Source organism: Dipodomys spectabilis, unplaced genomic scaffold (assembly GCF_019054845.1).
Source record: "Dipodomys spectabilis isolate Male_0828 unplaced genomic scaffold, ASM1905484v1 ptg000001l, whole genome shotgun sequence".
NCBI lineage: Eukaryota > Metazoa > Chordata > Mammalia > Rodentia > Heteromyidae > Dipodomys > Dipodomys spectabilis.
The window spans coordinates 20,190,768-20,211,291 of record NW_024870678.1 but is presented as its reverse complement, the minus strand read 5'-3'; the positions used below and the strand labels follow the sequence as shown (position 1 = coordinate 20,211,291).

Here is a 20,524-nt window from a genome sequence, read left to right as displayed (position 1 = left end):
TGTGAGGAAAGGGTTAGGCTCATTTAAATTATTAATTTTATAATGAAAAGGGTTTCCACCCCTCATTCTCAGATCAAATTCCCTTGAGACTAATTATAGAATTATAACACAATACAAGTAACATAGTCTAGCTCTTCTGGTTCCATATAAACATTCATGCCAAATAGAAATGAGAGTTTCTTCCATGAGGAGTTAGCAATGTCATTGACAATGCAGCAGCAGGTATGTGGAGAAGGGATGATGCAGGAAGGATCTGTGAGATTTGGTAAGAAGTAAATTGTCATGCCAATCATCAGTAGTGTTGGTGGTGTATTAATTCTTTCCTTTTCTGTTGCTCATGTTCAGAGAGAATATGTAGGAATGCAGAAGATTGAAGTTGAGGAATTAATTCGACCTTGTAACAAAATGTGGGCTTGTTTAAAATATGTAAGCAGGGTAATGTGCTAACTTCTGATGATGAATTGTTTCCTGGGAAGAATATTTAATATCCAGGAAAAGGTTACTTTTTCATGAGCAGCAGAATGATTTATTTAGTACAGGTGTTCACCTAAGTTAAACAGAAGGCTAAGGAGTTACCTGGTTTTGTTTGTTTGTTTTGTTTAGTTTTGAGACAGTGTCACTAATGTTTCATGGCCTGGCTTGAATTCATAATTCTACCCAGGCTTTCAAGTGATGGGATTACAGGTGTGAAGCACCATGTTCAGATTACCTTTTAAAAATATATAGTATTATCTCATTACTTTCACTGGAGAAACATTTTCTGGACACATACATTTATGAATGTGGTGTTTATTTCAAGGACAGAAAGGAGGTAATAAAAGAAGGAAGGAAGAGAAAAAGGAAAGAAAGAAAGGAGAACTTTGAAATGTTCATAATATCCATTGTGATAATACATGTATTACTTAATGTGTCAATTCATTAACATTATAAATTCAACAGCATTGGAACTAAAGGGAATTAATAGCTTAGGTAAGGTCATATATTCAAGGAAAGCAGAAATAAGGGTGAACAGGAACAACAACATAGTAAAGACCTTTAAATGTTGTAAAAAAGTGATTAGTAAAGCAGCACATATTTAATAATAAAGCACTAATCAAATTTAATGAACAAGTTAAAATAAATGAGGTCACATTAGAAAAATCAGAAAATTCTTTATTATTCTTGCCAGCTTCCTGCAGTTTAATCACTTTCTTGGGGCAAAGATAGAAAACATTTTTATTTTTAACAATTTGGTAGAATAATGTTTGTGTGTAATGTTTTTCATAAGGCAATCATGCAAGCATATTGCAAATGATGGCACACTTGAATTAAACTAATTCCAAATAATAAACTTCTGGACCCACAAGACAACAGACCTCAAGGAATTTGAGTCTGATTATGTTCCCCAAATTCATTTGAGAAAAAGTCCATTATTGTCTAATAGCTGTCAATAATATTCTCTTTATACACATGAGGACGATCCATTGTAGTTACATCATTAACTTGTTTCTCCTCCTTTTGTCCTCTTCTGTGGAATAATAAAGCAAGTGTATATTAAATGTTGGTGGGGAACTTGAATTACAAAGTATAGAGTGAATAGTTTTCATCTGAACCTCGTGGATGAGAGTTCTGTAAAATTACAAGTAAGTATTATGGGTTGAGTGAAAAAGATGCACTATTTTAGCAAAATCATCTTCTTTGATGCTTCTATGGTTTTTGTTTTTGGGTTTTGTTATGAAAGCATCCATATAAAATGAAGAGTATTTTAACTATTTTTTCTGACAAAATTTTATCTGTTTTTTGCTTTCCTGAAGGAAACATTTGATTGCTCTGAATATGGAAATGGATCTTGTGCAGAAAATAAGAGGTCACTGGGTATCCGGGCTGCCATGTATTCATTTATGGCAGGAGCCATATTCATCACGATATTTGGCAATCTCGCCATGATTGTTTCCATTTCCTACTTCAGGCAGCTTCACACACCAACCAACTTCCTCATCCTCTCCATGGCGGTCACCGACTTCCTCCTGGGATTCGCCATTATGCCCTACAGCATGATCAGATCGGTAGAGAACTGCTGGTATTTTGGGCTTACGTTTTGCAAGGTTCATTATAGCTTTGACCTCATGCTTAGCATAACATCCATCTTCCATCTTTGCTCAGTGGCTGTTGATAGGTTTTATGCTATCTGCTACCCCTTACGTTATTCTTCCAAGATGACAATCCCAGTCATTAAACGGTTGTTGTTTCTCTGCTGGTCGGTTCCTGGAGCCTTCGCCTTTGGCGTGGTCTTCTCCAAGGCCTACGCTGATGGCATCGACGGCTATGCTATCTTGGTTGCTTGTTCCAGTTCCTGCCCAGTCATGTTCAACAAGCTCTGGGGGACTACTTTGTTCATGGCAGGTTTTTTGACTCCTAGTTCTATAATGCTGGGGATTTATGGCAAAATTTTCGCTGTCTCCAGAAAACATGCCCGTGCAATCAGTAACTTGCCAGAGAATCAAAATAACCAAATGCAAAAAGACAAAAAAGCAGCGAAGACATTAGGAATAGTGATGGGTGTGTTCTTGTTATGTTGGTTTCCCTGTTTCTTCACCATTTTACTGGATCCTTTTTTGAACTTCTCTAGTCCTGTAGTCCTGTTTGATGCCTTGACGTGGTTTGGCTATTTTAATTCCACGTGTAATCCCCTAATTTATGGTTTCTTCTATCCCTGGTTTCATAGAGCCCTTAAATACATTTTGCGAGGTAAAATTTTCAGCTCACAATTTTATAATACAGATTTGTTCACTCAAAAATAAACTGAATAAACTTATTTTGTATGAGTGATTTGGAACAAAAGCACTAAACTTTAGCAGAATGAAATTGCTCTGCGTGTGTGTGTGTGTGTGTGTGTGTGTGTTTTGTGCCTGTGTGTGTGTGTGTGTGTGTGTGTGTGTGTGTTTGGCTGACCATAGATGCTCTTGATTTCTAAGAAGTTTCTCTTGAGACTCCAACATCCTTTATTTATCTATTTATCTAGCTATTTAATTAATCAATTAATTAATTTTATTGGTTGTGGGGCTTGAACTCAGGGCCTGGGTGATGTCCCTGAGCTTTTTTGCTCAAGACTAGCATTCTACCTTTTTGGGCCACAATGCCATTTCCTCCAATCCTTAATCCTTCATATATCTACTACTTCTAAGTAGAGCAAAAGGAGAATTAGACTAGTTAATAGAAAATGGGAAAGTCAGGAATGTAAAGAAAAGGATATTCAAAAATGTGCTGTTCGGGCTGGGATGTAGCTCAGTGGCAAAGCACTTGCCTAGCAAGTGCAACGTCCTGGGTTCGATCCCCAGTACCAAAAAAAGAAAAGACAAAAAAAAAATGTGCTGTTCAAAAAGGATGAGAATGCAGGCTGAGCTTGAGGAACGCTCCTTCCTGCCCACCACACACACCTAGGGACGTTTTCATCTGCTTGTTCTTCCTCAGCTTCTGATGAATTTGAATTTGAAAGAACAGTGAGGGGCTGGGAAGGTGGCTCAGTGGTAGAGTGCTTGCCTTGCATGCATGAGGCCCTGGGTTCAATTCCTCAGCACCACAGCCGGAAGTGGGGCTGAGGCTCAAGTGATAGAGCGCAAGTCTACAGCTGAAGAGCTGAGGGACAGCACCCAGGCCCAGAGTTCAGGCCCCACAACCGACAAAAAAAAAAAAAAGAACAGTGAAAAGTTATTGGGATGTAAATATAAAAACAATAATTTCAAAACTCCATCTTCTGACAGGAAGTATTAATTTATTAGCTGATTCGGTAGATTTTGTTGTGAAACATTTTAAAAAATGAGAACTAGCAGGGCACTGGTGGCTCATGCATGTAATCCTAGCTACTCGGAAGGCTGAGATCTGAGGATCACAGTTTGAACCCAGGCCAGGCAGAAAACTCTGCGAGATTCTTATCTCCAATAAACTACTCAAAAAAAAAAAGCTGGAAGTGGCACTGTGGTAGAACAAAAGAAGCTCAGGGACAGCGCGTAGGCCCAGAATTCAAGCCCCAGGTGCAGCAAAATAAAGAATGAAAGAACTGGAAAACGATGTAACCAATACAGCATTCCATTCAATATTTCATTAATGTACATATATATATATATATATTTAAAATTTTACTCTGATTATAAAGATGGCTTCCCTTTTCATAAGTCAGACCATGAGTACATTTCTATTGGGACAATGTCACCCCTTCCTTCATTCTCGCTCTCAGTTTTTTCTTCCTGTCCCTACCCACAAGCTGTATAGTCGATTTTCATCATGGTTTCTACTGAGTACCACTGCTGCATTTGTTCACCCTATGTCCTTCTATTTTTATACTCTCCTTACCCTCCAGGATACATAAAATGAATAAACAAAACAACAACAAAAAGAAAAAGGAAAAAAAGCCTTTTTGTTTCCATATCCTGGAGTTCATTTTGATGAACATTATTTTATATGATCAGAGGCAGATAGACATTGCACCTACGTGTTCCTCCCTAAAAGTGTTCTTCTTTGGTCTCACAGCATGTGCATGCCTTGAGTCCTGTTTAGGGTGTCATGTATTTTAGATCTAGTTTCTGTATATGAGAGAAAACATGTACCATTTGTCTCTGAGTTCATTAATGTTTTATCTTAATCCCAGCAGTGGGATTTCCCATATTACAGGCAATGGAATTCTCTTTGATGGTCCTTTTCCTTTCTTAGGCCCATGCACATTTTGACATTTGATATGATGACATTTAATCAATAACTGGATAACATAACTACCCAGAAAAGTTGTGGTTTGGGTCCATCATAGATAGCAGTATCTATACCTATATATTTGCATCATAGTTAATGAGAAAAAAAGCAAAGATGAAAACTAATATTGACTGTGTTTGGGAGATGTTCTTCTGGGTACCATCCACTTTCCATTTGTTATTAGACTAACATAAAATTTATGTTAACACTCACTAGTGCACGGTGGACTTGCATTGTCATATGCTGGCAAATGTTTCACACTGGCAAATGTTTCGCACTGACTTGTAAAATTGGATGATATCTGTGTTGTCAAATGTAGCTTGAGAAAATAAAATGAAATATTTTGGTGGGAGATTGCCTGTTGTCATTTGTGGGAAAGGAGTTTGTGACTGTCCTCTTTACAGAGTGATAATGTTTGTGAAATTAATTTTGTTTTTGTTGGAGCCTACAGAAAAAAATAAAAATTTGGCCTTGTATAGGCTGTAAATATCATTTTCAAATGATACTGTTATCTTTATATAGTTGTACAAGTGGGTTTCAATTCAATATGTCTGCTGATAAATACAATGCTTCTTGAACAATGTCACCCCTTTCCATAATTTTCTCCATCTTTCCCAACCCTAACACGCTCTCAAATAGTTATAATACTTCTTAAACAATGTTACTCCTTCTATCATTCTCTCCCCCATCTCTCCTAACCCCACCTATCCTCTCAAGTTATCTGGTTCTATTTTCACTTTTGTACATTTAACATTATGACTGTATTTCACTCATCCATCCTCTCTTCATCTATTATTTTGTTTTTGTTTTTTTTTATTAGTTGAGTCTATAGTTTCCTATTAAGGAAACTCTGTAGTTTAGGGATAAATAAGCCTCTGATTAAATTAAATCTATGCCACCTAGCTTATAATGATCTTCTTTCTTTCTTTCTTTCTTTCCTTCCTTCCTTCTTTCCTGTGGTCTATTTATATTTTAAATATAAATTTTATTTTACTCTACTTTTTACATTGCAGGAGATGGGACATGCTGAACAAATGCTCCTCTTACACTTTGTGTTGTTCCCTCCCTCTCTCCATCTCTTCCTTCCTCCCTTTCTCCCTTCCTCTCGATCCTTTTTTTTTTCTTTTTTCTTTTGTAGGTGGTGGGGCTTGAATTCTGGGCTTGGGTGTGTCCCTCAGCTCTTCAGCTCAAGGTGAAAGCTTTACCTTTTGAGCCACAATGCTACTTCCGGTTTTCTAGTGGTTTATTGGAGATAAGAGTGTCATGGACTTTCTCACCTGGGCTGGTTTTGAACTGTGATCCTCAGATCTCAGCCTCCTGAGGAGCTAGGATTACAGGTGTGAGCCACCAGCGCCCGGCTTGATCCCTTTTCTAAAACTAAGGGTTTTAGTCATGCTAGTACATCTCACTGAAGTAAAAATAAATATTTCTCTTTCATTCCATAATCTTTTCATTCAAAGTACAAACAGAAACTTTTTATTATTCAGATAACTATTTCTCCCTTGACTATCAGTCAACATTTAATTTAGCCTATACATGGCTGCATTTTTAATACATGAAAGTTTCAGAACCTTATCTTCTCAGAATGAAACAAAAATGACCATGAAATTGGTTATGAAATAATTGTCCTTCATTTGGAAAAAAACCAACTTAAAACATTCTGAGAGTTAATGTCCCTGGGACACAAAAATGCACAGGACATTTCACCCCTCCCTCAGGAAAGAAAGTCCAAGCACAATTCCAATGGGGCTCTGCAACTAGTACCTCTTGAACTTCTGGATCTGAGGCTTTCACTGTAGATCTCTTGAGAGCAGATGGAAACCTATATGATCAGATATCTTTGGCATTGAACTTCCCACAATTTCCTGTGTCACATCAACCAAGCCACCAGAAGAGGCTCAACGATTTACAACTAATTTTCCAGGAAATGAAAGGTACTGGATTAATAAAAGGAGTTTAAAATGTACTGTTCTTTCATGATTATGCTTGATTTATTCTCATCAAAATAATTAAACATTTATAGAGTATCAGAAGGTATTACAAATAGGTTGCAATAGAACATAGAGTTTTTATTCTTAACTAGAAAATAATTATGATATCATGAAAGGTCTTAATTTTCTAGCAAAATTTTGTGATAAGACATATAAATTTCTGGGTAGGAGCATGTAAAATATTTTTGCAAAATCCAAAGACTACACAAGACATCATTAGTAAGTGTCAGGCACTCACTTATTTTAGTAATGCTCACTTATTTCAGTAATGCTGAGATTTTTCATTTCAAAGTCTTTCCCAGTATGGTTTCTGATGTCACTCGTTTTTTCTTAGAAAAAAGCATGTTGTCTTATTTTCCCTGTAAATCTCTTGAGAAAGGAGAAAACAAACATCCCATTGATCAGTAGCTGACAATATGTCTAGTGCATGGGCTGTGCTTTGAGTAGCAAGGGTTATAAACAGCTGATACCATAGACTTTCATGCTGATCAAATGGATCCAAAATCACCAGTGCTATTATCAGAGAAGGAGAGGTGAGAGATAGGTTCACTGGAACTGAGCCCAAAGATTTGGATTTTATTTAATGCTGGGGAATGGAGATTAAAGGCAGAAGAGGCTATATCAAGGTTCTACATGCAACTAGATGCTGAAATATTCACATGGTATCCATGTCAGGTCATGCACAGACCAAGATGTGCTTTCCCAAATACTCCTGTTAATCCACACTAAGAAAAGGCAAAGAGAAGATACAGTTTATCACTTCCTCTGGGTCCCTTCCCATCTCTTACACATTCTGTGATACTAACTTTCAGTAGAGACCTTCTGGTTTCCAAATAAAGCTATGGTTTATAGCTAATGAAAGATGCTTAAAAAATTCTTATTGCTTCTCTGTACCTGCTCCCTGAAATAGAAATTACTTTTCCTGTTACTGTGCATGTATTTCCTGTCCCTAAAAATTTCTTTCTTTTCCTAGTTGTTTTTCAGAAGAAAATATTCTTTTAAGGTATCATCTCTTGCCACTTTATAAGGCTTATCCTGAGCTGTGAGTTGTTTTGGATTGTAATTCATCATCTATAAGCTACATACTACTTTATATTTGTTGCTATTACAAAATACAATTTACCTCATATAGTTTATGAGGAAATTGATAGAATTTTCCCCCCATTCATCTTAGTTTTCAGTGCTCTGTTGAATATACTCTACTTATTAACCCTGACATGCTTACCAAGCTACTACAAACTTTAAATATTTCTTATGGTTTTTGTTAGATATTAGAGAACTAAGCAGAAACCAAAGTATGTCAAAGAACTTAATATCAGCTTTCACTTATGCTTTCTATTAAACTTCATATGCTCATTAGTCTATTGTGATGAAATACTAGTCCAAATTATGAACTATTGTTATTTATTTTAGCTACTTCAATAATAGAAATTAATACAAATCTCTGTATGAAATGTGCTTTCAGACTAAGAAGGTTAGAGGTTCTTTAAAAATAGAAATTAAATAGGAGAGGTTATAATTTAAGATCATTTTTAATAGGTTCTATAAAAATTGACATTGTTTTCTGACCTGTGGCAATGGGTGTAATGAGTCCTATTTTAAGACCCTGAAAATTAGATTTTGTAGCTAGAGCACATTGGGAGACCACCTCTGTTTCCTACCAAAATGAATTTGTCCAGACAATCGAAGATTCCCTTTAATAAGCTCCATGATGTAAGCTCACATTGCATATCTGGCTTTTTTTTTAAAAAACACACGTGGCTGCAGATGTGCCAATCTTATCATTCAGGGCTAAAAACTAAAAGTTAAGGGGAAACATAGAAAAAAAATTGTTATTATTTGGATTTTTTAAGTTACAAAACATGGCAGTTTCATAGAGGTTATACAGCTCAAATCATAGATTAAATGGAAGACATTTTTAACCAAGCAAAATTAAGGGACGTGACGTAATTCTTACGAAGTGAGTCCTTGTATTTCATGGTGGTGGAGGTAAGAACAATGCAAAACCCTAAAATATTCACACAGGCCACTTCCAAATGAACCAACAGTTTATAAAACAAAACAAAACAAAACAGTCTATCTGCAAATCAGTCATTCTGAGCTCAGAATATAGTTCATTAAAGCCTTGGACTTCATAGAGTGCTATGCTTTTCAGAAACAATCTCTAATTAGCAAATTAAATGTGTGAGCTGTATCACTCCTAAAATCTACAGAAGTAAACAGGCCCAGAGTCAGTGAGAGATTTGCCCAACATTATATGACTTATATGTGGGGGAGCCAATAAACAAACAACTCTAATTTCAAAGCTATAATAGCAAGGAGAGGGAATTGAATTTGTACATATAATAAGTCATTTTAAACCTTTCATTATAGACATTTCAAACTGGTCTTCTTGAGTTTCATGCCCGAATTTAAATAGTAAGTACACTTAATAGAAAATGTGTGATCTCCTATCCAACCACCTTATAGTAGAAACATCTTAATCCTGAAGAAATGGGATGTTAACTTGCACATAATTCTCATGCGAGTTTCTTTCAATATTATTATAGCCTTGACCGTTAAACTCACATAGACAAAGCTGGGATTAACTTAATGGCAAATTCAACTACATAATCATATGCTTTCATCCCAAATATATTTTCAGCCTTAGAGACAGTACATGTTTAATTTTCAACTTGCAGTCTCCAACACAGTATTCTCTTTCAGTTTTGTGAGGGCTTTTCTTTCATTACACACTAAGTACCTAGTGTCTCCTACATATTAACCTAGGGGCTGAGAATTCAAGAGTGAACGGTTCTAGTCACTTGTGGCAATGACTAGAGAGTCATGTGGAACAGTCACCTTGCCAACAGCTACCTCCTTACCTAAGACTTTCCAAAGCAAAGCCCTCTTCTGACCAGAGACTCAGACATGTCTCTGACATATTATAGCAAGATCCTTCAACCCTGATCCTCATCACCCACCCCAAGTCAGATAAGAATGACGGAATCAAAAGGAATGAAAGGAGCTTCTTAACACCATGAGGCCAATGAAGGCATATTTTTGTTTATTTTTTTAATTGAGGTTCTAAAAGGAAGCCTAAATTAAATTTACCTAAATAGATGAACTCGATGCATGCACATTAAAGCTGAACCTCTGGTTTGGGAGAATCCAGCACAGATTGACAGTATCCCTATGTCCAGTCTTCTCAAGATTGAGCCTACTTTTCTGTAGCCCACTAAGCCAACATGATGCTTGTGGTAGACACAGTATCAAGCCTTCCCAAAGCCTACAGGTGAGTGGGTTTTTTTTTCCTTCAGGATATTTACCTTGGGGTCAAGGTAAATAGGGTACAATAACTTACTGAAAGTTTAAATGATTACCAAATTGACTATCCTCTTTCAGTCTCTGGTAATTGAGGGGAGATCTCAGTGATGGGACTTGAGAGTATGTCAAATGCAATCACTTAGGGATAAAACATGTCACAAGGCTTTCTGCCAGTCAGAACCTCAGGTAAATCATAATGCTCATACAAGAGAGTAGAAATGCTGTGGCTTATACCTGTAATTCCAGCCATTTTGGCGGCAAAGATTGGGTGGATTGTGGTTCATGGGCAGTTTAGGAAATAAAGTTAGGAAGATTCCATCTCAACAGAAGAGCCAGCTCAGCTCAGCTGCACAGGAAGCCATAGAGACGTTGGCCCTGGGAAAAAAATTGGGAACACCCTCTGAAAACTAACTGAATTTGAGAAGGACTAGGGGAATGGCTTAAGTGGTAATGTGCTTCCCTAGCAACCGTGAAGCTGTAAATTCAAACCTCAGTACTGACAAAAAGCAAGAAAGAGAATGAGAAGGAGAGGATAGAGGAGAGAAAGAGATTGGAAAATAGAAACAATCATGCATCGACCCAGGGGCATAGTTAAGCTTTTAGGTTTATAATATGATGTAGGTTTTCTAGTATTGAATGTCCATCACATTTATTAACCCTGTTGAAAGTATGATATATTTTAACAACTATATACAATTTCCAGTTGCTAAAAAAATGTCTGAAAACTTTTCACCTATTTTTGAAACAAGAACACATGCCCAAAACATTTGTGACATTGACTTTGTATTTGAGATAAAAGAGATGTTTTCTTATCATTGAATTTCTAGGAAAGTGCGCAGGATGAAAGTCACCCCAAAACTGTAGAAAACCCCCATTACAGAACTAGAGCACTCAACAGATAAGCTCAATTTGAATGAATGCATGGTTGAGCATAGAAGACTAAAATAGAGCAACACAGGAATGAACAAGCAGTTGGAAAAAAGTTCATTTTTCTAAGGGCAGTAACTGAGAAAGCAAATCCAGAAGATAAATATTTAAATAAATTACAATCAGTGTGAGTCACCAACAGATGACTTTGAACTCTATTGTACTATTAGGAGCAGACATTGACTGAAATCACCTTAAGAAGGAAACATCGGCTTGCTCTTCCTGGGAAGGAGCTGGAGGTGCTAAAAGCTCCATGGATCTGCCTTATATTCCTGAAGACCTATCCAGCTGCCCCCAATTTGGAAATAAATCCTGTCCTCCCACCAATCGCTCTTTCCACGTCCGAGTGATCATGTACTTGCTGATGTCCGGAGCCATGGTTATCACCATCTTTGGAAACCTGGTTATCATGATTTCCATTTCACACTTCAAACAACTCCACTCTCCCACCAACTTCCTGATTCTGTCCATGGCGACCACGGACTTCCTGCTGGGTTTTGTCATTATGCCCTACAGCATGGTGCGATCTGTGGAGAGCTGCTGGTACTTTGGGGATGGCTTTTGTAAATTCCATGCAAGCTTTGACATGATGCTAAGCCTCACTTCCATTTTCCACCTGTGCTCCATTGCGGTCGATCGTTTTTATGCTGTGTGTTACCCCTTACACTACACCACCACCATGACGGCCTCCACCATCAAGCGGCTGCTGGTGTTCTGCTGGTCTGCCCCAGCTCTGTTTTCTTTTGGTTTGGTTCTGTCGGAGGCCAACGTGTCTGGGATGCGGGGCTATGAGATTCTTGTGGCTTGCTTCCATTTCTGTGCGCTCACTTTCAACAAATTTTGGGGAACCATCTTGTTCACCACCTGTTTCTTTACTCCTGGCTCAATCATGGTTGGCATTTATGGCAGAATTTTTATTGTTTCCAAACGCCATGCACGAGCCATCAGTAATATACCTGAAAACGTGCAAGGGGGAGCGAGAAAAAGCTTATCTAAGAAAAAAGACAGAAAGGCAGCGAAGACCCTGGGCATAGTCATGGGGGTGTTTCTAGCTTGCTGGTTGCCTTGTTTTCTTGCAGTTTTGATTGACCCATATTTAGATTACTCCACTCCTATAATAGTACTTGATCTTTTGGTATGGCTCGGGTACTTCAATTCTACGTGCAACCCCCTCATCCATGGCTTTTTTTATCCATGGTTTCGAAAGGCTCTAAAATACATAGTGTCAGGAAAAATATTTAGCTCCCATTCAGAAACTTCAAATCTGTTTCCTGAAACACATTAATGAGAAACCCTTACAAAAACAAACAGCTTATTGAAAATGAAAACGATACCCCTACTATTTTACCCTGCAACCAGTACTCTATATCCCACAGACTGCTATAAATGTTAGTTTATGCAATTTTAGTCACCTCAGGTCTCTAACCTTCAAACAGTGACTTTCAACATCTTTGGAGGGGGCGGGGAAATCAATACATCCAGCATTTAATTGCTAATTCTGCACCCAATGAACATTTATCTGATTGGAGAGTGAGACACTATCTCAAAATCAATAAAATCAATGAAAATTAAGAGCTGCTCAGGGCTTCCGATGGCATTTTGCCATTGAGAGGCACTTGTAAAGAACCAAAGGTAGAAAGAAGGTCAATGAAATCAAATTTTCCACCCAGGCAACCTTTCTACCCTCCTGTTCCACAGCTGGCTGCGTTCCTCTGAAAACGGCCACCCGAATGTGAGCAGCTATCATCTCAAAATTCCTTTCACTGTTTTCCCCCTCTACTCTGGCCTAGCTAGTACCTGGTACCTTGCACCTAATATCTGGCATTCATCACTACCCCCAGGTCCTTAGCTGTTTCTGGCTGTTGTCTTTCTACCAGCTGCCCACACGCACCTTCATAAATAGTCTTATTATTAATCTCTCTTCAGTCATCCAGTGAACGCTACCATCTGTTTCCTGTTTTACATCTAACTCACGTAGCCTTTCCTTACTCCAAGTTTTGAAATTGCTTCCCCAGATGTCCAGCTCTGTACGAGGCTGAGTTTACCTCTCTGCGCCTTTCCACATTTACTGCCTCCTCTGGGCTCCCTTCCTTGGAAGAAATCCCTGACCTGCCATTTGTCTGGAATAGGGCTATTCATCCTTCCTCCATTTGGCACATTTCTTTCCATTTTTAGGATAAGTTTGTTTTGAAACTTTTGACATTCCCCATGTGTGTACAAAATATTTTTCAAGAAAATTTTGGATGTAATAAGTAGTATTTTATTAATTAAATATTATGGAGGGGTTGGGAAGATGGCTCAGTGGTAGAGTGCTTGCCTTGCATGCATGAGGTCCTGGGTTCAATTCCTCAGCACCATGTAAGCAGAAAAAGCCGATGAAGCACTGTGGCTCAAGTGGTAGAGTGCTAGCCTTGAGCTGAAGAGCTGAGGGACAGCTCCCAGGCCCAGAGTTCAGGCCCCACAACTGACCAAAAAAAAAAAAAAAAGTGGACCTTGCTCATCCTTACAATGTTATTTGACTTTTATTATTTTATAACTTACAAATGTTGTTTAGCTTAGAACTTACTCTATTTGTGAATTTAGTAACTTATGACTTTTAGCTGCCAGTTATACCCTAATTTATTTTTTCATATTGTATCTGCACTTTTCAAATTATGAAAATTTGATTTTCTTTTGATCATTTTTCAGATTACTATAACTTTCTCCATCCTTAAATAACCTGTCCATGACTTATTTGAAATATGATGAATTTTAAAAATATTGAAAATTATAATGCAATTTACTATCATAAGGTGTTAAATTTACAGCTTAACAAACTTTTGTGCCTTTCAACTTAAAAGTCACACAAAATTATGATGACAGTGATGATGATGATGATGATGGTGGTGGTGGTAGTGGTGGTGGTGATGGTGGTGTGTGTGTGTGTATGTTTGTATGCTAGTACTGTGAATCCTGAGTCTGTGTTCTCTGTTTTTGCTCAAGGCCTGTGCCCTACCATTTCAGCCACACCTCCACTTACGGCTTTTTTTTTTTTTTTACTGGTTAATTGTAGATAAAAATCTAAATCTAAAACTTCCACTTCTGCCAAGCAACAATGTGCCTCTTCCCTGTTCACACTTGTACTTTTGTACTTTCTGTGCTGTCTAATGGAGACATCATTGAGGGGATAAGTAGATTGGTGAGTCTTTTCTCTGTCTTTCCCAGTACTATTATAATTGATCTGCAAGAAAGATCTGTTTAAATTGTTACATTGTAAGAAAAAATGACCAATCCCACTTTTGGGCATTCACCCATATGTTTACAAACAAGACCACACTAAAGCTACCAGCACGACTATGTTTATTGCAGCCTTATTTTACCATAGCTAAGATATGGAACCAACCCAGATGCCCCTCAGTAGATGAATGGATCAAGAAAATGTGGTAGATATACACAATGAAATTCTATGCCTCCATCAGAAAGAATGACATTGCCCCATTTGTTAGGAAATGGAAAGACTTGGAAAAATTCTATTAAGTGAAGTAAGCCAGGCCCAAAGAAACATAGGTCCTATGGTTTCCCTTATTTGCAATAACTAGTATATGTCTGAGTGAAGCAGAAAAGGTCAGATAAGTTGATGTTAGGGAAATGAACCCTAAGATTTGTATTCAAATGTTTTTTTTTTCTTTCAGGTGATTGTTTCTAACACATTTATAAGATTATTTCTTTGTTGCTTTGTATGACTCTCCCCCACAGTATAACCCCTGCTTTAACTGTATTTGATGTTGTTATAATTTGTGGAGGGGAAGGGCAAAAACAAATCGTTTAACTCGGGATACAGGTGGACCCATTGCAACAATGAGACAAACAAGTCCTTATGTCGAAAAAGAACTTTACAACTTTGGTGGGGTTGGGGGGAGGAGGGCTGGGTGGGGGGGGCGGGGGTGGGAGAATGGGATGGGAAGGGGAAACAAAGGAGGAGACTACAATGCTTGATAAGAAATGTACTCATTATCTTGCCCATGTAATTGTAACCCCTCTGTACAGTATTTTCACAATAACAAAAAAAGAAATAATGGAGGTGGGAGGGAGGGAAGGGATGGTAGGGGAAAAACAAAAGGGGAGGCAACAATGCTCAATAGGAAGTGTACTCATTACCTTGTTCATGTAACTATAACCCCTCTGTACAGTATTTTTATAATAAAAATGTACAAAAAAGAAGCCACTCTTTTGAAAAAAGAATTAATACAAAAATAACAATACTTGCTATTTTAGAGACCTAGGAGCTAAAGAGAACTGATGGAAGTTGTCAATTTCCATCAATTTTGTTTAGGGGAAAAGCATATACATACCTAGGCATATACATACTGGGTGCGGGTTCTACCACTGAGCCACAGCCCCAACCACTCATCTGCTTTTCCTTTTTTTTAAGAGACAAGGTGTTGGTACATTGCTGGAACATGTCTCTAACTACTGAGCTCAAGTAAAAATACTGCCTCACTCTCCTGAGTGCTGGGACACATATGCCCAGATTCTTGTGTATTTTGAGACATTTTTTAAATTTGTGTTTGGGCCAAGTCTTTCATTTGGAAAGATGATAAAGAACTACAGTGTGGGGGAGTATTCCTTCTTTGTACAGGGCTTAAAGAACTCACGGGTTGAAAATATTAACTAGCCTATGCTAATAAGTAGAGTGAACATTTGTTGGGTTTGGACTATGTTTTCTCCTTCCCTTCCCCTCCCTCCACTTCTCCTTTCTATCCTTCTCCTTTCCTTCTGTTTTTCCTTTTTCTCCACTTCTGGCCTGTGTGAGGTTAGTCATGCTGTCTCTCAGAGGTCGTAGCAGTGAGAGCACCGAGCTGATTTCCTCTCTGGAGTCAGTTCTCTGGTGACCTTCTGTGTCTCATGTTGGCACTACACCAAATGGCGTGGAAAGACAAACCTGTCTAGAGCAAGACCTGGGGCAGCAGCCTCAAGAGGCTTTACTTCGTGCTTAAATGTGCACTGCCAAGCCTGTTCAGAGTCCCTTCCAGGAACGTGATCTGAGTGTCTAGAAGGAGATGCTGGTGGAGCTGGAGACCAGCGATCACAATGTTCACTTGTCCGGTTAGAGCCCTGGCACACCAGGTAAGTTAACTCTAAATTGCCTAATTGGGAAAACAAATTCCCACAAACCACAGGAGACTATCTCAGGAAAGGAAAAAAATATTGTCATTTTGGGGGCTAGAATTTTTGCACATAGAATAAAACAACACTAGAATATGGTCTATAATAAGAAATACAGATTTTTTAAAAAAAATTACTGAGTTTGTAAAAAGACAATGACTGGAAGACCTGTAACAGATAGAGCTCTCCTACAGATAATTCATAAATAATCTTCCATACCTAATAAACTACTGTATGGGTAAGACACATCAAAGCAAGATAAAACATCATTATTTTTGCACAATTAGTCCCCAAGTAGAGTATTCAGTTATGTGACCAATAAGCAAAGAAAAATTATGCCTGATAAAGTAGGTGTGATGTGTCTTCTGCTTTCTATGTATGCATCCATGAATTATTATTTGTTATCTTTTTATAAATGAATTATTGAGTAGTTGAATGTTCTGATTTTGTTTGAGGAAAATGCATATGCACTAATATCTTTTAATACTTAACACAGAAGAAAATTATTCTGTTACTCCTTTGTTGTTTATTTTCCTTTGGAATTCCGAGGATATTTTGCATCATTAAAATGCCCATTCTGGGTGATCCCAGAGTTCTCGTGTCTGCTTCTCACTTAAGGAGGCAAATATCCACTGTAGAAGTCATTAATAATTTCCTGTATTTTCCTAGGTGACTGCCCAATACTGAAATTCATGTAGTCCTTTTCTGCTGATGATTGGGGAAATGCTATTCATAAAGAGGGAGAAAGGCAAAACTGTTCCTTGATGAAAGTGAAATGCCGTAATACAAGATTCCACCATTTTATTTATAATTTTATTTTATTCAACTAATTACAGCACAACTCTTTTCTGTAGACAGTTCTCAAAGAAAAGGGATCTCTATCCTGCCAACTATTAAAATAGCAAAACCACAACTCCACTTACCGTCTTAACAATTCCCTTTAACAAAGTAGCAGGCCAGCAGTTAGCCTTTCATTTGGTTACTTGTTTGTATAAGTTTTGACCAAAGGCTTAAGATGAGGATTTGAAGTCCTATCTTTGATGTTGTGTTAACTATTCTTCCATGTAATAATTTAAAAATAAATATGTATGTTTTACTGTTATCTTGCCTTACTTCTTTGCTGTTTAAATATTTTCTTAATAAATGTAACTATGCAACAGAAACATGAGAGAATCCAGTTTTAGAAGTGATTCCTTCCAGGTTTAAAAGAAAAATGAGGGCTTGGGATATCGCTCAGTGGTAGAGACCAGGGAGCACTATTTCCTCTGTAGCGTGCACACACACACACACACACACACACACACACACACACACACACACACACAAACCCCACTTCACTCTACAACCCAAGCAGTTAAATTATATCATTGTATCAATTCTTTGAGGAATTAGGCTTTCAAATTGGAATTTAAACTTCAAATGCTACCTAATAAAGTATTTTCTGAGTATCCCATTTTTGTTTAGGAGAGCACAATTTCTAACAATGCATAGTGGCAAAAGCTTAAACAATCTGTGGAAACTTGGTTATCTTTAAAAATATTTTAGAGGACTAGAAAAAAATTAACGTATTATCTAAATCATAAAAGTAAAAAAGATGATGACATTACAGTTTATTTATTAAATAGATAATTAGGTGTTTAAGGTTTCATTCTTCCAGTCTATTAGAGCATAGGAAGTGATAACTAACCAAGTAAACTGTACTTACATATTCTGTACTTACATAATGTACTTACATACAATATTACATATTTAGAGTCCACTTCATAAAGAAGCTGCATAAATCTTTATCTTTACAGTTTACTTCCCTATGGCTTAGTTTCTCAAGTTCAACTTCATTGCATAATATTTGGTGATATACTTAAAAATTAATAAAGATACCAATCTGAGAAATTATTATATCCAAAGCAAATAAAATAGGCTATGATATTAAGATTTCAAAGAACAGACTGGCATAAATAGTGGCTGAGATATTGTAGCACACAGTGGAAATATTGATTTCAGGGATGCTTTGTATTTTCATTATTATCTTTTTAATGTCAGTCTGGTGAGAATGTGTTTGTGAGTTCATTTCCCCAATAGGTCAGAGAGTTTTATTCTAGTCTTGGGCCAACATCCATCTCTGTGTCCTGGCCCTAGATCTCACAAATGCTTGCCATTGGCCATTAGAATCACACAAACAGATTTAACACTAGAAAAACAAATTTAACCCGTGTCACACTATGAATCAGTGGCATTATTTTGCTATTACAAAGGTGATAGCATGAAGTATACAAAAGGATAGATTAAACAATTAATGAGCACTTCTATATGTCAAATCTGTAATAATGTTAAAACTTGAAATTGGTGGCCAAGGGTTCTCAATTTATTGCATTTAAACTCATGAATGCAACTGCTAAATGAAAGGAGACAACTCATGAAAGGTAGAGAATCCATCATTTGAGTTATTATCCTGTTTTGAACATTACTCGTGCATAGTCTTATAATTATCAGCATGTCTTCAGTTTGCCATAACACTGCTCTAAATTATAAAAACTATCGTTCTTCACATTGGAAAGAAAATGCTTTATTAATCAACAGATATACAAGGAGTCATATGTGCATTTCTCACAGAGAAGCCTGCCACAATCTTCAATTACTATTTAAGTTCAGCATTAAATATTAGTTCTACAGCTCTCAGTCATTCCTAAGGGGGGTTGTATTTAAAAAATTAGTTAAGAGAGACAATAAAGAATCCCAGATGCACATATGGATTAGGAATCTACAATCTGGACTCCAGATTAGTATATCCAGAACAAGCATTCACCTGTGCTACTTGGATGTTGATTGACTGAATATCTTTGAAGTTTTCTTTAGACCCTCTTGCTCAAATGTGCTGGGATGAACAGATTTGATCTTTAGTGAGAGCTTGTGAGAAATACAGTTTGTCAGACACTGTTCCCCTGCCTCTCCTCCCCAATCAAGAATCTGTGTTTTCAAAAGAACCCAGGTGATCCTTATGACCATGGTGTGGTCAGTGTGGAGTTCAACCTTGCACTGGCAATGCATTTTAGCTGGACTTCTGTGGGTAATTGCTCTGTAATTTCATATATATATATATATACATATATACATATATACTTTTTTTCTTGTAAAGTTACTGTACAGAGGGGTTACAGTTACATGAATAAGGTAATGGATCCATTGCCTATCGAGCATTGTTACCCCCTTCTTTGTTTTTCCCCAACCATCTCTTCCCTCTCCACCTCCCCAACTCCTCCCTCCCCACAACTTATAAAGTTTGTTCTCCACATAGTGTCGTGAGCTCTGCAATTTTTTTTAAACATCATTTTTGTTCTTTCACAGAAAGGGAAGAAACACAGCACTTCTGAAAAAGACATAGGACAAACACGATGAATTCACCTGACTTTTGGAATCCCCCAGAAGCACAATTTTGCTTTGCCTTGGTCAACAGTTCATGTCTCCGCAAGGAGAGGCCCATGCCCGTTGTCTGTGTCATGTATGTCATCATGATCTGTGCAATAGTCATGACTATGCTGGGCAATCTGGTTGTGATCATTTCCATCGCCCACTTCAAGCAGCTCCACTCCCCCACCAACTTTCTGATCCTCTCTATGGCCATCACGGACTTCCTGCTGAGCTGCGTGGTCATGCCTTTCAGTATGATCAGGTCCATTGAGTCCTGCTGGTACTTTGGAGATCTCTTTTGCAAAGTCCACAGCTGCTGTGACATCATGCTGTGCACCACCTCCATTTTCCACCTCTGCTTCATCTCGGTTGACCGTTACTATGCAGTCTGCGACCCTTTGCACTATGTCACGAAGATGACCATCCCTGTGATAGTATTCTTCCTCTTGATCAGTTGGTCCATTCCCATCTTCTTTGCCTTTGGCTTGGTATTCTCAGAATTAAACATTATTGGTGCAGAAGATTTTGTCACAGCCATTGACTGCACTGGCTTGTGTGTATTGATATTTAACAAACTCTGGGGAGTATTGGCTTCCTTCATAGCTTTCTTTCTCCCTGGGACAGTGATGGTCGGGATTTACATACATATTTTCACAGTAGCCAGGAAGCATGCTAAACAAATTGGTGCAGGTCCTAAGATGAAACAAGTTGGCTCAGAAAGCAACATAAAGGCAACATCTAAGAAAGAAAGCAAGGCCACCAAGACTTTAAGCATAGTGATGGGAGTGTTTGTGTTGTGTTGGATGCCTTTTTTTATCCTGACCATCACAGACCCTTTCATTAACTTTTCAACCACTGAAGATTTGTATAATGTCTTCCTCTGGCTGGGCTATTTAAATTCTACTTTCAATCCCATTATATATGGCATGTTCTATCCATGGTTTCGCAAGGCATCGTGGATGTTAGTGACAGGGAAGATATTCCACCCAGACTCTTCCACCTTCAGCCTGTTTCCTTCACATCCTTAG

The 20,524-nt window shown here is 37.7% G+C and overlaps 3 protein-coding genes across 3 annotated transcripts; all 3 read left to right on the top strand.

Annotated features, from left to right (window-relative positions):
* The first annotated feature begins 1,868 nt into the window (after positions 1 to 1,868).
* On the top strand, positions 1,869 to 2,780 carry LOC122101666 (trace amine-associated receptor 2). Its single transcript, XM_042672178.1, has one exon. The coding sequence runs from the start codon at positions 1,869 to 1,871 to the stop codon at positions 2,778 to 2,780; it is 912 nt and encodes a 303-aa protein (XP_042528112.1).
* Positions 2,781 to 11,199: 8,419 nt separating this feature from the next.
* Positions 11,200 to 12,231, top strand: LOC122098483 (trace amine-associated receptor 3). Its single transcript, XM_042668960.1, has one exon. The coding sequence runs from the start codon at positions 11,200 to 11,202 to the stop codon at positions 12,229 to 12,231; it is 1,032 nt and encodes a 343-aa protein (XP_042524894.1).
* Positions 12,232 to 19,480: 7,249 nt separating this feature from the next.
* LOC122103337 (trace amine-associated receptor 4) lies at positions 19,481 to 20,524 on the top strand. Its single transcript, XM_042673898.1, has one exon. It carries the CDS (start codon positions 19,481 to 19,483, stop codon positions 20,522 to 20,524), a length of 1,044 nt encoding a protein of 347 aa, XP_042529832.1.